Source organism: Tasmannia lanceolata, unplaced genomic scaffold (genome assembly GCF_043159265.1).
Source record: "Tasmannia lanceolata isolate RefF3 unplaced genomic scaffold, GAP_Taslan_0.1 ptg000005l, whole genome shotgun sequence".
NCBI classification, from domain to species: Eukaryota; Viridiplantae; Streptophyta; class Magnoliopsida; order Canellales; family Winteraceae; genus Tasmannia; species Tasmannia lanceolata.
Genome location: NW_027518682.1, coordinates 14,081,677 through 14,094,283, shown reverse-complemented (window position 1 = coordinate 14,094,283; position 12,607 = coordinate 14,081,677). Strand labels below are relative to the sequence as shown.

The 12,607-nt window shown below is 37.6% G+C and overlaps 1 protein-coding gene and 1 long non-coding RNA gene across 6 annotated transcripts; both read right to left on the bottom strand.

The window, feature by feature from the left end:
• Positions 1-1,484: 1,484 nt before the first annotated feature.
• Positions 1,485-2,240, bottom strand: LOC143876681 (ethylene-responsive transcription factor ERF024-like). Its single transcript, XM_077378368.1, has one exon. It carries the CDS (start codon positions 2,188-2,190, stop codon positions 1,567-1,569), a length of 624 nt encoding a protein of 207 aa, XP_077234483.1. The 5' UTR covers positions 2,191-2,240; the 3' UTR covers positions 1,485-1,566.
• Positions 2,241-2,545: 305 nt separating this feature from the next.
• On the bottom strand, positions 2,546-10,196 carry LOC143877598 (uncharacterized). Of its 5 annotated transcripts, none has more exons than XR_013250680.1 (7): positions 9,931-10,196; positions 9,722-9,816; positions 9,387-9,552; positions 9,131-9,204; positions 4,893-5,077; positions 4,703-4,748; positions 2,976-4,109 (listed from the first exon to the last, which is right to left on the bottom strand). It is a non-coding gene; the product is annotated as an uncharacterized LOC143877598 (long non-coding RNA). The 5 variants fall into 5 exon arrangements; XR_013250679.1 differs by having other exon boundaries at positions 4,893-5,039; positions 9,931-10,195; XR_013250681.1 differs by lacking the exon at positions 4,893-5,077 and having other exon boundaries at positions 9,931-10,190.
• Positions 10,197-12,607: the final 2,411 nt, after the last annotated feature.

Sequence of the window (12,607 nt, the reverse complement as noted above, 5' to 3'; positions counted from 1 at the left end):
TCTTATCTATTCAATCAGATTAGAGATTTCGTTTTCCAACTACACGTGTAGATTGTTGCATCGGGAAGAGCATAGGATGGAGGGTGCAGATCTTCTATTGTCATCCCCAGATCGTGTATGTGTCTATGTCACTATGTGCTTGATTCCAATCTAAAGATTACCATCATTATAAGGGATTTGCTAGCGTCCATTGCAAAAGGCATTTCGCGGCTGGTATGTCGCACATCAGACCAGCCACGTCGTGAATGAAGGCAGCAGCTTTTGTCTCCATTCGCGAGGTGGCTGGTCTGATGTGTGACAGACCAGCCGGGAAAAGTCTCTTGGGATGGACCCTAGCAAATTGATGGTATCATGTAAAATAGGGTGTGGTGTAGCTTTAAATAAGGAGAATGGCTATAAAAGGTGAGTTGGTTTGATTGGGTTTCAGATATAGATCTTCATCTATATGCTCTTTCTTTGCATTGTTTAGAATTCCTTGATCGTCACTGGTGCTTTGACCATGACAACCAATTCCCAAGTTTGAACGGGCCTTCTTCAAACGAGAGAATATTTTATAATAACTTGAACAACTCTATTCAATTTTTTATTTATGTGAAACAGCCAAGAGCTTAAGCTATTGAAGAAGGCATTATCAAATCCATCTTTCATACTTCAACACTCCCCATCACGTGTGGTCTCTCTTTTTTATAGTTAGCCTACATGTGGCACATGTGGCCCATCTTTTGGGTGGGCTATTACATGTGAATTTTTAATGTCAATGAGGTTTGAACCCATGCAATTGCTTTGACCATGTGAAACAACTAATTGCTCCAAAAGCTTTAGCTGTTGGAGAAGGCCTTTTTCAATCTTTAATACTTCAACAATAGGGACCTTCAATTTATTATGACACCCTTCTAAATTAACCATAATTATATCATCATTCCCCTCTAAATCATGAAAGTAAAATAAATGTGTTTCCTTCAATCCAAAGAGAAAAATAATCTTTTCTTTCTAAGATATGAACCATTCAATTGTTGGGCCCAAGGGTTCGTATTGAGAGAGAGAGAGAGAGAGAGAGTATAGTTTGTGTGCTTCTCAACCGGTTTATGAGCGCATTATAAATTAACCATACTTTATGAGCGCATTATACAGTTAATCAAGTCGATCATGTTTAAGTGAAGGCTTCATATATTAAACATAACGACAAATACTACTTAGGCCCTGTTTGTTTTGAACTTTGAGAATTGATTTTGTCCAGAAACTGATTATTTGACACGAAATTACATTAATGTTGAGTTCAATAATTAGTTTTGGACTTAAAATCCGGGCCTCGGTGACAACTATAGACCAGAGCAAGAGATCTACACAAAGTAACCTAGAGGAGAGAGATAGACACATGGGGGAGTCGATTTATCAATTTGGGGAGTCGATTTATCAATGCCAAAAAAAAATTAACACCAACAACGTCGAGTTATAAAAACAAAATAAAATAAAATCACCCTCCCTAAACCATCTGTTTTAAACGTGGTTTTTATGTTCACAGCATCATAATCAAACTAGCTAAAGAAAGCTTTCATTCATTATAAGTCAACACCACAGAGAAAAATCCACGTGGCAATCCACGTCATCCCAATCAAGTCCTTTTTGCATAGGTGGCGGTGTGAGTAACAACCCCTCCGCCATACCCGCAACCAAACCGGGCATATTGAACATTGCCTCTTCGTCTAAGAACACACCCGAATGACTCGGGATTTCGACACTGGTTGACTCAGTAGAATGGAACGAGTTCATGGGGCTGACTGACTCAGCAGCAGCGAGGGCAGCTATCTGTATATCAGAAGGAGAAGAAGATTTGGGGCGTGGTAGAAGGGAGACCGAGTCAGGGAAATTGAGTGAGGCTGAGTTACCCCTGAGTGCTAGGGCAGCCACGTCATGAGCTCGGGCAGCCATTTCCGGGCAGGGGAAAGTGCCCAACCATATGCGCGATTTTTTCAGTGGCTCTCGGACCTCAGAAACCCATTTCCCTTTGTTCCTCTGTCTCACACCTCGGAAAACTGGGTGACGTGTCTGACTGGATTTTTTTCTCCCCGTTTTCCGTTTATGGGTGGTGGGAGATGAAATGTGTGAGTGAGAGGTGCCGTTGGATGTCACGTGTGGAAGATGGTGGTCGTTAGATGAGAAATATACGGTTCCATTGTTATCTTGATCCATGGGAGGAGGAGGAGGAGGAGGTTGTTACTAAGAGAGAGTAGAGAGTAGAGAGTGAGTTAATGAGAGAGAGAGAGAGAGAGAGAGAGAGAGAGAGAGAGAGAAGGGGGCTTAAAAAGAGGGGGATCGAACGTCAGGGACGAGAACACTTGTCGAGCGTGTTGCACGATTTCAATTTCAGCACAAGGAAAATAAGGTTAGAAAGAGAAGGTGGGTGAAGACGATTTGAAGAAAGAGACGAGTAGGTTAATGATAACGATTTGGACTATTGAAGGGAGAAAAGGTAGACACTTGTATAACGTAACTCACCAAAAAGAAAGACCAAGGTGGAAACGGGAGATGATTTAGACAATGGGGCTCATTTAAAGTGTATTAGAAACTTAATTGTAATCATTTAAACCTATACCCTTTTAAGACACTAGTAAAAGTGCACGTGCCTTGCACGTGGAACTACTACGGTATTTTACAACATATAACGGCAAAAAACAAGTTTATTTTACAATGTAAAGCTTCCATCTTCCCCAGCTGGTAGGCATTTAAACATTGATGGAGATAACTACATTCATAAGATGTGGCTGCAACAACTCCAAATTAGGCCATAAAATCTTGTTAAAGTGCAATGCAATCTTCTAGTTCTCAATTCCAATTGCGCACTGCTGCTTCTTTCCATTTAGGCAGCATCTGCTCCAAATGTTTTAACATCTTCAACTATTTTTATTCCATCATGTCATCCAGCAATGTCTGTCACCTTAAAAATTCATAATCCATATTAGAGAACACTAATAAAGAGAGCATACAATTATTAATTCACACCTGTGATTCCAAAAGAAAACTATAATCATCAATAGTTTTTGTTTCCAATCATATAGTAGGTACATCTTGGGACATCAGAACTGATCACAAGCACTTTCAATAGTTATAGTAGGTACATCTTGGGACATCAGAACTGATCACAAGCACTTTCACTACAACAGAGGACTGAATAAAATAGTTTATATGAATATTGTCCAAGAATTTTTCAGAAGATTGATAATTTTTTTTAAAAACATGTTTATTTTACAAAATAAAGCTTCAGTTCATCTGTTCATCTGTTCCTTCTCACTGTCATGGGCCAACCACGCATTGAACAAAGACGGGATGACGAGTTAGCTTCTAAAGATTCAAGAAATAGCTGCATTCATATGATATTCGTAAGATGCGGCTACAACAGCCCAAAAAGCTACACACTCGGCTAGAAAACCATGTCAAAGTGCAATGCAATCTTGTTCTATGGTCCAATTGCACAGTCTATGACTCGTCAGGCACCATTGGGAAGAAGAAAAAATCAGCTTTGTGTAAACCTCCTCCACCCAATACTCTCAAACTAAATGTTGATGGTAAATGGCATCAATGGCATCATCATTTTTTTGTTTTCAGGGCCAATTGGTTTAACGAGACTCCACCGACTTAGTCTATCCATCTTGGCATAAGCATATTTAGGGAAGAGATGCAAGGTAAAATAGAGGTGGAAAGTGATTCATCTAATGTAGGTTCAAGGTAAGATCGTAGGTCCCTGGAGATTATCTAGGTTTTTGGATGAAATTTCTACGATGTATGATGATGGGTTTATTTCTTTTATCCATATTCCTAGAAGTGCTAACGATCTTGCAGATCGATTGGCCAAATCTGAAAAGGACTGCCAAATGTGAGAAATCCAAATCCAAATCTTGTGTGTATCCAAATAGGCCCCTAATTCATTTTTTTTTGAAATGGTGAATCATATTAGAATGGAAAGGGAAGCCCGAGGTGGGACAACCCAATAGAACATATTACAAGATAAGAAAGCAGAAACAGAAAATACACAACATCAACCGAACAAGACATGGCTGATCAACATGCCCCTAATTCCTATACTCCATTGTGTCGTCGGAAATCTCTGTAACCTGAAAGGCCGTATTCCATATTAGTGACCTTGAAAGGCCGTAATTCATATTTAGTGAATATTAATAAACAACGCATGCAAAATATGACACCACAAGCTATGTGAATTCCTTTAAGCTTCTCCGATAGACATGGCTCGTTAAGGTGCACCATACCCCAAACCTGTCGGCAGTAAGCATTAACTATCTCGGGTATCCAATCAATTAATCCCCCAAACCAACCAAACCGGCCAATCAATTAATCCCCCAAACCAACCAAACCGGGGAAGCTTAAACAATAAAGGAACAAGAAGTCTCTCTATTTTCTCTTTAGGGAGATACAAAATATGAACATGGAATCAGATCATTGAAATATTCATTGGATCTAATTTGAATGAAACTTGATTGATCAGTTCCTTTTAATGATTCAATAAAATAAATGAAAGAAATTCAAATTCCAATTTTTAAATGAAATGAGGGGAATGGAATTAGTAGTATAATAGTAGTATGGAAGAAAGATTTATATATTTCTTTCTACTACACTATTTATTATTATTATTATGCTAACCTTTAGCAATATTATAGCAATTTATTTAGAACAGGGCAATATTCCCTACCCATTAGACCACGACCACCAGAAAGCAATGCAATTCTTCCCTTAATCTGTATAGTAGCTTAGAATGTGAGATACGTTAATAAAAATGAAGAATGAAGAATGAAACAACCAATATACGACACAAAATGGCAATCAGTTGACAATGATGGAAAGATCAAGTAGAAACAAAGGATTGACGCCAAAAAATCTACCATATCTTGGATTGAACTTGCAACTTTTCTGGAGAGATACAATCAGCAGGAAAAGAAGAACCACATAACACAATTGTATTTTTTGATTCGGAGCTTGTAGAAGCTTGGTGATGAGAACCAATCTATACGACCGAAAAATTGCAAGACCTGGATGCTAAAAAGAAATTGTAAGACCTAGAAGCTTCCTGTATCACAATACTTCAGAGGATTTAATTTAATTTTTTTTTAAATCTATTGTTACCCTAAATCAAACATGCAGGAGCTCAAGTTGTAAGAAATACAATAGACTGACAAACAAACATCCAAACCATTTTTTCCTATCCAGAATTTGGAGAGTCTTCTTGATCCTGAAGATTGAAGTTATCTGAAGGAACAAAAAAGGTCACACTCCTCTCTCCATTGTTCCTTAAGTTTTAATTTGAATTGTTCCTTCTCGTAAACCACAAGAGCACCTAGCTCTCTTACTAATAGGGGCATCTTCCATCCCCCTCTATTATACAAATGGCACATTCCTCAATAAAGGTGCCACGATATTATACATGGGAGGACTCACTCCAATATACAAATGGCACATTCCTCAATACAGGTGCCACGATATTATAGAGGGGAGGATGACACATTAGGGGATTTGAGGTATAACATTAGTAATGGTCATGAAAAAGGAAGCATTCAAGATGTCCACATGAACAACAATCGCATGATGCCTCTATAGATCAATACCATCTCCTGCTTCGCTTGTGCACTTACCAAGGTCCAATCTCGGGAAATGTTACTCTCTTGTTCAAGTTTTGGAACCACCCACTATATGGAGGTCTTTGAAAAAATAAGAGGCTCTCATAAAGCACATCAAGAAGAAAAAAATAAAGAATTCAAAAGACAGTTATAGTTAGAATCTGGAATCACTTAAAGAGCAGACAATGATATATACAAAATTTCAGAATTACATAGAAGAAAAATATCTTCAAAACCTCAAAAAATACAAAAGGAATTGCAAAAGTCAGAGAACTACATGCAAATTTGACATAGTTATAGTGATGGAAAAGCCAATATTAGCAACCACAGTTAACTGAAAATACGCATGAATATAGGCAGAGAACATGAAAAGTTTAGGGCCTCTATAGATGCATCAAAAATCCGTTATATACTTGAAACTGTACTTATTTTAATTTAATCACTTTTCATAAATTTCAGAAAGATTTTAATCATAAAAAACGAAGAACAAAACATCTAAAAACAAAAGGCTTGCCAAAAAAAGCTTGGACATCAAGCGCTAAGGCTATGAAGACAATCGTACGCTGGATTCCACTGTCAAAGATGACATGAACTTTTTTTGCTAGAGCTTCAAGCACTTGTCAATTTGACATAGTTTTAAAAGTAAAAAAATGAACGATTTACCAGCTAATTTCAAGTAGTTATTGAAATGGAAAATCCAATGTTACCAACAATTAGCTGAAAATATGCATGAATACCCTTCAAAAAAAAAAGGCATGAATATAGGTAGAGAACATGGAGTATCCAATACCTCAAAGTATCCAAATGACATTGAAAGCTATGTGTGATCACATTAAATCACACACACCACAACTAAGAGAACAATTCCTATACTCCCAAGTTCCCAAACACAAGAAAGATGCATTTACTTTGGACATGTTTGGCAATTCTGTAAAAAAAATTCACATAAAGTAATGATCACTCTATATGAACATAGTCCACTGACAATTTCAGAAGTTTTTTCACAATTTCCAGATCATTTTCCCTTTTCTTTGTTTTTCATTTATTTGAAATACTCTTTGTTACAATATCTTGTGTGCAAAAACTTCACATTTCTTTTTTTATGGTAGGCAAGCTGGGATTGAACCTCTGACCTCCAGGTTGAAGAACAAAGCCTTGATCATTGAGCTAAAGGCTAAATCCTTAACTTCACATTTCTTAGTGCATAATATTTTTAGGACATGAAGAAGCTCCTAATGTCAATTGATAAAAGGGAAGGGAAAAGGTACGTTTGAGTCAGCTGGGAACATTCATTTTTGTTATATACTTTTTTTTTGTCATTAAAAATATTTCTATCAGATCTAGCCCAGGTTTCTCAAGTAGTAACAAAATATACCCAAGCTTCGCACAATTTTAAATAAGGTTCCATAGAAGAAGGGCCAAGCAAAACCTTAGTAAGCTAAAAGTAAGCCTAAACACCATCTCAAGGTGAGCAATTGATCTCGTAAGAAAATGGCACTACGCAAGAAGGGATGTCAACAAAACATGTCTCCAAAGACGAAGTTGTAGTTACCAAAAGCCATACATCGAGGACTCACAATTCCTATAGTGAAATAGCATAATGTTTTGATAATGACAAAAGAAAACCAGTTAGTGGGTATAGGTGTTTATCACTTAGATCATAAAAATGAAGACCCAACAAAAATTCCATGAATCCTCATTCACTATAATACAAGTTGCTCATCCAACAACCACTATGTTTGTTGCTTCCAATAGCGAGCATGTATTTATGTGATAACAGAAATGTTAAGCAAATAAAAAAGAAAAGAAGAAAAATTCCTATAGTGCAATAGCATAATGTTTTGATAATGACAGAAGAAAACCAGTTAGTGGGTATAGGTGTTTATCACTTAGATCATAAAAATGAAGACCCAACAAAAATCCCATGAATCCTCATTCACTATTATACAAGTTGCTCATCCAACAACCACTATGTTTGTTGCTTCCAATAGCGAGCATGTATTTATGTGATAACAGAAATGTTAAGCAAATAAAAAAGAAACGATGAAAATAGAAATATGCTAGTGGCTCACCATGGCAATATCCATGATCATGACAAGGAAAGCCAACACTAACCAGTTCTCTGCCGTGGTTAAGAGCAGAATCACTGAAAATCAGGTATTGTTTGGTGCAAGAGAATCTGGAGGGCCTCCCGTAACAGGAAAAAAATTATAATCAAAGAAATCTGAAATGCCATTCTAGTGGCAGGCGCCTTAGCACCCTCTTCATCTTCCTGGTGTACATCTCGGGGAGAATTATAGAATTTTGTGTTAGGAGAACCACGTCAAATGGACGGCTGAATTTCTAAAAGGCATTATATGTTCAACTATTAAATTAACTCCTTATTGGATCCTTTGGTTTTGATGATCTCAAATGATGTAATGTGCTTCTTGTAAATTTCTGAAAGACATTATAGGTTCTGCTTCTAAATTAACATGTTATTGTATCCTTCCTTTGGATTAATAGATATCAAATTATGCGATGTGCTACTTGCCAATAAAGAGCAAAGCCGTCCATTGGATAATTGAAGCTCATATATTGATAGAAATAGGTATAAACATATCATGCCATAGCTCCTATGATTAAAGTGAGAGGCAGGTATTTTAACTCGAAACAGACTGGGTAGTTATGGTGCATTGCTCTTTCCACACAACGGTGGAAATCCTTCAATCGCTTTCCATAGCAACATCCGGATGCATGAATTGGAAACCCCAACAGTAGTTAGTCTACAGAAAACAAGAGGGCAAAGCTGACATTTAGATAAGCATATGATTAAATTAGCTTATCACGCTTATCACAGTGGAAAAAGTTATCCTTGCTGCCAGCTCTGTATCAAGGAACAAGAATGGAGAAATGTGTGACAAATATAAAAAACCACTTCTTAGAAGTTCCAATTAACAAAATAAGAAACCCCCTAGCAGATTTACCAACTAAATCTACATAGGAAAAGTTCACCTTTAGGTCCCATCTTCTCAACACCTTTATTTATGTAATTAAGTGGATTAATCATTGGTCTAGGCAGCTCATAAGTCCACTCGATGCTATTAACCAGATTACTCACATCTTGAAGCAAATGGTTCTTACAGGGAAACAAACTCTATGTCTAATAATTATGCTAGTTTTAAGGTCTAACTTGAATTAGGTTTTTAGAGGCGGGAGTGAATTTGAAAATATTCGTGAGTGCCCATTGCTCACTTGTTTAAATACTATACCTACTACTGAGAGAGAGAGAGAGAGAGAGAGAGAGAGAGAGAGAGAGAGAGAGAGAGAGAGAGAGAGAGAGAGAGAGAGAGAGAGAGAGAGAGTTGGGCATCATAAATAATTAAATATATCCAAAAAAAGCAATTATTTTACACCAAGTAATGAGTTACGGCACGTAAAAAGGTAACAAGAATACGTGCTGTATTTCCAATCAAATTTTTAAGGAAATAAATCTAAAGAAACCTTGAATTTTGCTAGAGTCTCACCTCTCTTTACCATTTCTCTAATTAAAGGCAGTTGATCCAATAGATCATTTTCAGGAGGCCACATTTCTCATAAGCTGCAAGTTAGACCAAAGTTAATAAGACTTGCACTTATCACTAACCTAAAAGATGAGAAACATAAATAATAACAGCAACAACATCAATAATAGTAAAAATAGATAGTAATAATCGGAGGCAAATGTTCAGAGTCACCCTCTAGATTCACATATTAAATGTATTTCTAGTTTTGATGTTTCACCTTTTTCCAAAAATATTGACCCTGTGCAGAAATCAATTGTTGATTGCTATTGTAAATGTAGGTACTAAAAATTGAAGATTCTCCGGACTTCTTCCATTAAGGCAGCATTGGATAACCATTATTATGGTTGGCAACTGACAATGCAATATTTCAATCCAAGCAAGGCCTGTGGAACCATGCCAAATGTGCATAACTCATTATGATTGAAAGTGTTCAAGTTATTGGAGGCATATTTGAGCTTAAAACCAGTAAGACAGGGAAAGTGTATTTCAATTGTTCCAGGCTTCGACCAAAAAAGAAGGAATACGATAGATATTAAGCATGAAGCAACTTACCAACCAACCGAGTATTGCTGAATATTTTCCAAAGCCCTGACAATTCTCCCTGATAAAAGCATGTTGGTGAGCATGGGAGACTTTATTTTTCAGAACTGCCAGTAAATAATCCTCAGGTTATGAAAATCACAGGATTTCATTTTGGAACTTGAGGGAACAAATTTGAAAAAAAGAAAGAAGAAACCCACAAAAGATTTCTGATTCCGTACCTGAAATTCTTTGATCTATATTGAACATATGCTTGGAAGAAGAAGCAAAGGAATTCTTTTTGAAACCAGTGGAGGAGAAGGTAATATCGGAAATGAGACACGGAGAAGGAAAGAAAAGATATACCTAGGGTTCTTCTCGTCGAAGAGATATGGGGGCTAGGATTTCCAAGCAAAGAATCCGCCAAAGAGGAGAAAAGGAACTGCACACAGATAAAAGAGGGTGTTTTTTCTGAACAGGGACGCGTGTTCTAGTGACGGAGAAACCAAGATAGGAAAAACACACAAGACACGCAATTGAAAACGCGTGGCCTGGAAAAGGAGATTACAAGTGGTGGTTTTTTGCATGCATCGAAGAAGAGTTGAAATGGCGAAAATGACCCGAAGAAATTGGATATACCGGGAAGAAATAGCAAAGCAGGGGCAGGTCATTACGGCAAAAGTTGGTTGACGAAATTTGAAGGTTTAGGCTTTTAGAATAGTAAGGATTTTTCACTTTTTTAACGTTTACGGATTCGACCTCTCTTCTTGGTTTTATGGAAGACACTTTCTCGATCAAAACCAAAACTCGTAGTCTTGTATGTTTTTTCAAAAAAGGGATGGTCCAAACGTTCCACTTGATGGCAACAACGTAAATAGGTCGTCCCCAAAAAATCATTTCTATAGTATGATATCTCAACCCTCCGATCTTTGAGGTTTTCATAAATTGAAGTCCTACATAGGTCGGAGGGCTAGGATCATCCTATGGAAATGTTTTTTTTTTCTTTTTGGGCACAACCTATTTACATTGTAGCCCATCTAATGGACGGTTTGGATCATCGATCCTATGGTGTGGAACGTGTTGGGGTTCCACGCGAAAGCAAATAGTCCCACATCGGTAAAGTGATGGGGATGGGTTATAAGGGAATGGGCACCCTCCCTCTAATGACTAGCTTTTAGGGCTGAGTTCTACCGGGTTAAATTCCCAACAGAACGTACAATATTTTTTGAAAAATAATGGACTATAAGAGCTTAAGCCATATAAAATCTCTATTTTTAGAATGCATTTTTAGATTTGTTAGGATTCTAGGTCTATTCCTTGTTTTCTTGCTCACCTAGTCACCTGTCAAAAAAGGATCGATCTCTTATTTTTTTTGCTAAACCTATTACCGTTTTGCAAGCAGTCCTCTTGTGTCTCAGGATAAGACCCGGTCTATTGTTACAAAACCTGTTCCTCTCCAACCATCTCAAAGTCATAAATTGAAGTCCTGAAATATCAATGCTATATCTGTATACCTCTTTGATTTATTTAGGAAGAAAGAAACTATTGGATTTAACAAGAGCGAGAAATATGCTATGAGAATATGTGAGATACACGAAAAATCGGGAACGTGAATGCACTGTGAAAAACGTGAAAGCAACACTCTGAAAATTCTATTCACTCGTCCAAATCTTATATACATCAACTTCGTGACTTTGTTGGATAACCATAACACCTGGGCTAGATAAAGTACAACTCTTTAAATTAGTCTAGTAAAAGAGTAAAAGACCTATACTGACACAGCTCTTTAAAAGCAGTACAAACCGTTTAAGGAAAACCACAAAACAATAACTAATAAGGACAGGACTCTAAGAGAGTCGGTGGTGACTCATGTTCACAATTCTCCCCCTCAACACCGACTCGCCAAACTACTCAAATCCGTCGGCCCGGCCCCTCTGACGCCGTGCACAAATCAGTGATGACTCTAGCACTCCCCTTCAGCGTTAACTCTCCACAAGTCACGCTTAGTTCCTTCCGAGCATTGACTCATACTCATCAAAGTGAGCTCTTCACCAAACTTTCTGAATTTGTCGATCAATAGCCCCTTCGTGAAAATATCCGCGACCTGCTCATTGGTTTCAGTCGGTGTTAGTGAAATTTTGCCACACAAAACCTTTTCTCGAATGTAATGATAATGAACTTCGATGTGTTTGGTTCTTGCGTGGAACACTGAATTCTTTGCGAATCGAATTGCACTTTCATTATCATAATTCAATCCAACCACATAATCAGTATCTTGCCCAACATCCCGCAACAGCTAAAGTAACCACGTACATTCTTGAGCTACCATCGTTGCTGCTCGATATTCCGCTTCAGTTGTTGACAACGCAACCGTTGATTGTCGCTTGCTACACCAAGATACTGCTCCAGATCCGTCACTGAATATGTATCCAGTTGTTGATCTGTGTGTAGAACATAACTAGCATCACAACAACCATAAATCTCAAATGGAACCCCTTTTTCATAAAGGATACTATAATCAATCGTGCCTGCAAGATATCGTAATATTCAACAAACTGCATCCAGATGTGGCTTTCTTGGTTTTCTGTGAATCGACTCACAACACTGACTGCATGAGTTATGTCAGGTCGTATAAGTGATAAATATATAAGACTCTCAACTAGCGGTCTATACATTGTAGTATCCTTCAAGATCTCACCATCTTCTTTCCGTAGTCGTTCTTTCACCGCAATCGAAGTTGAGATCGACTTGCAGTTTGTCATACCAAACTTCTCTAAGATGTCAGATGTGTATTTCTTCTGACACAAAAATAGACCCTTAGATCTATAGATTACCTCCAAACCAAGTCGTTGTTCCAAAGATAATTAGTTACGTATAAGGCCGCGCGTATACACTCTGCCCAATATTGAGGATGAACAT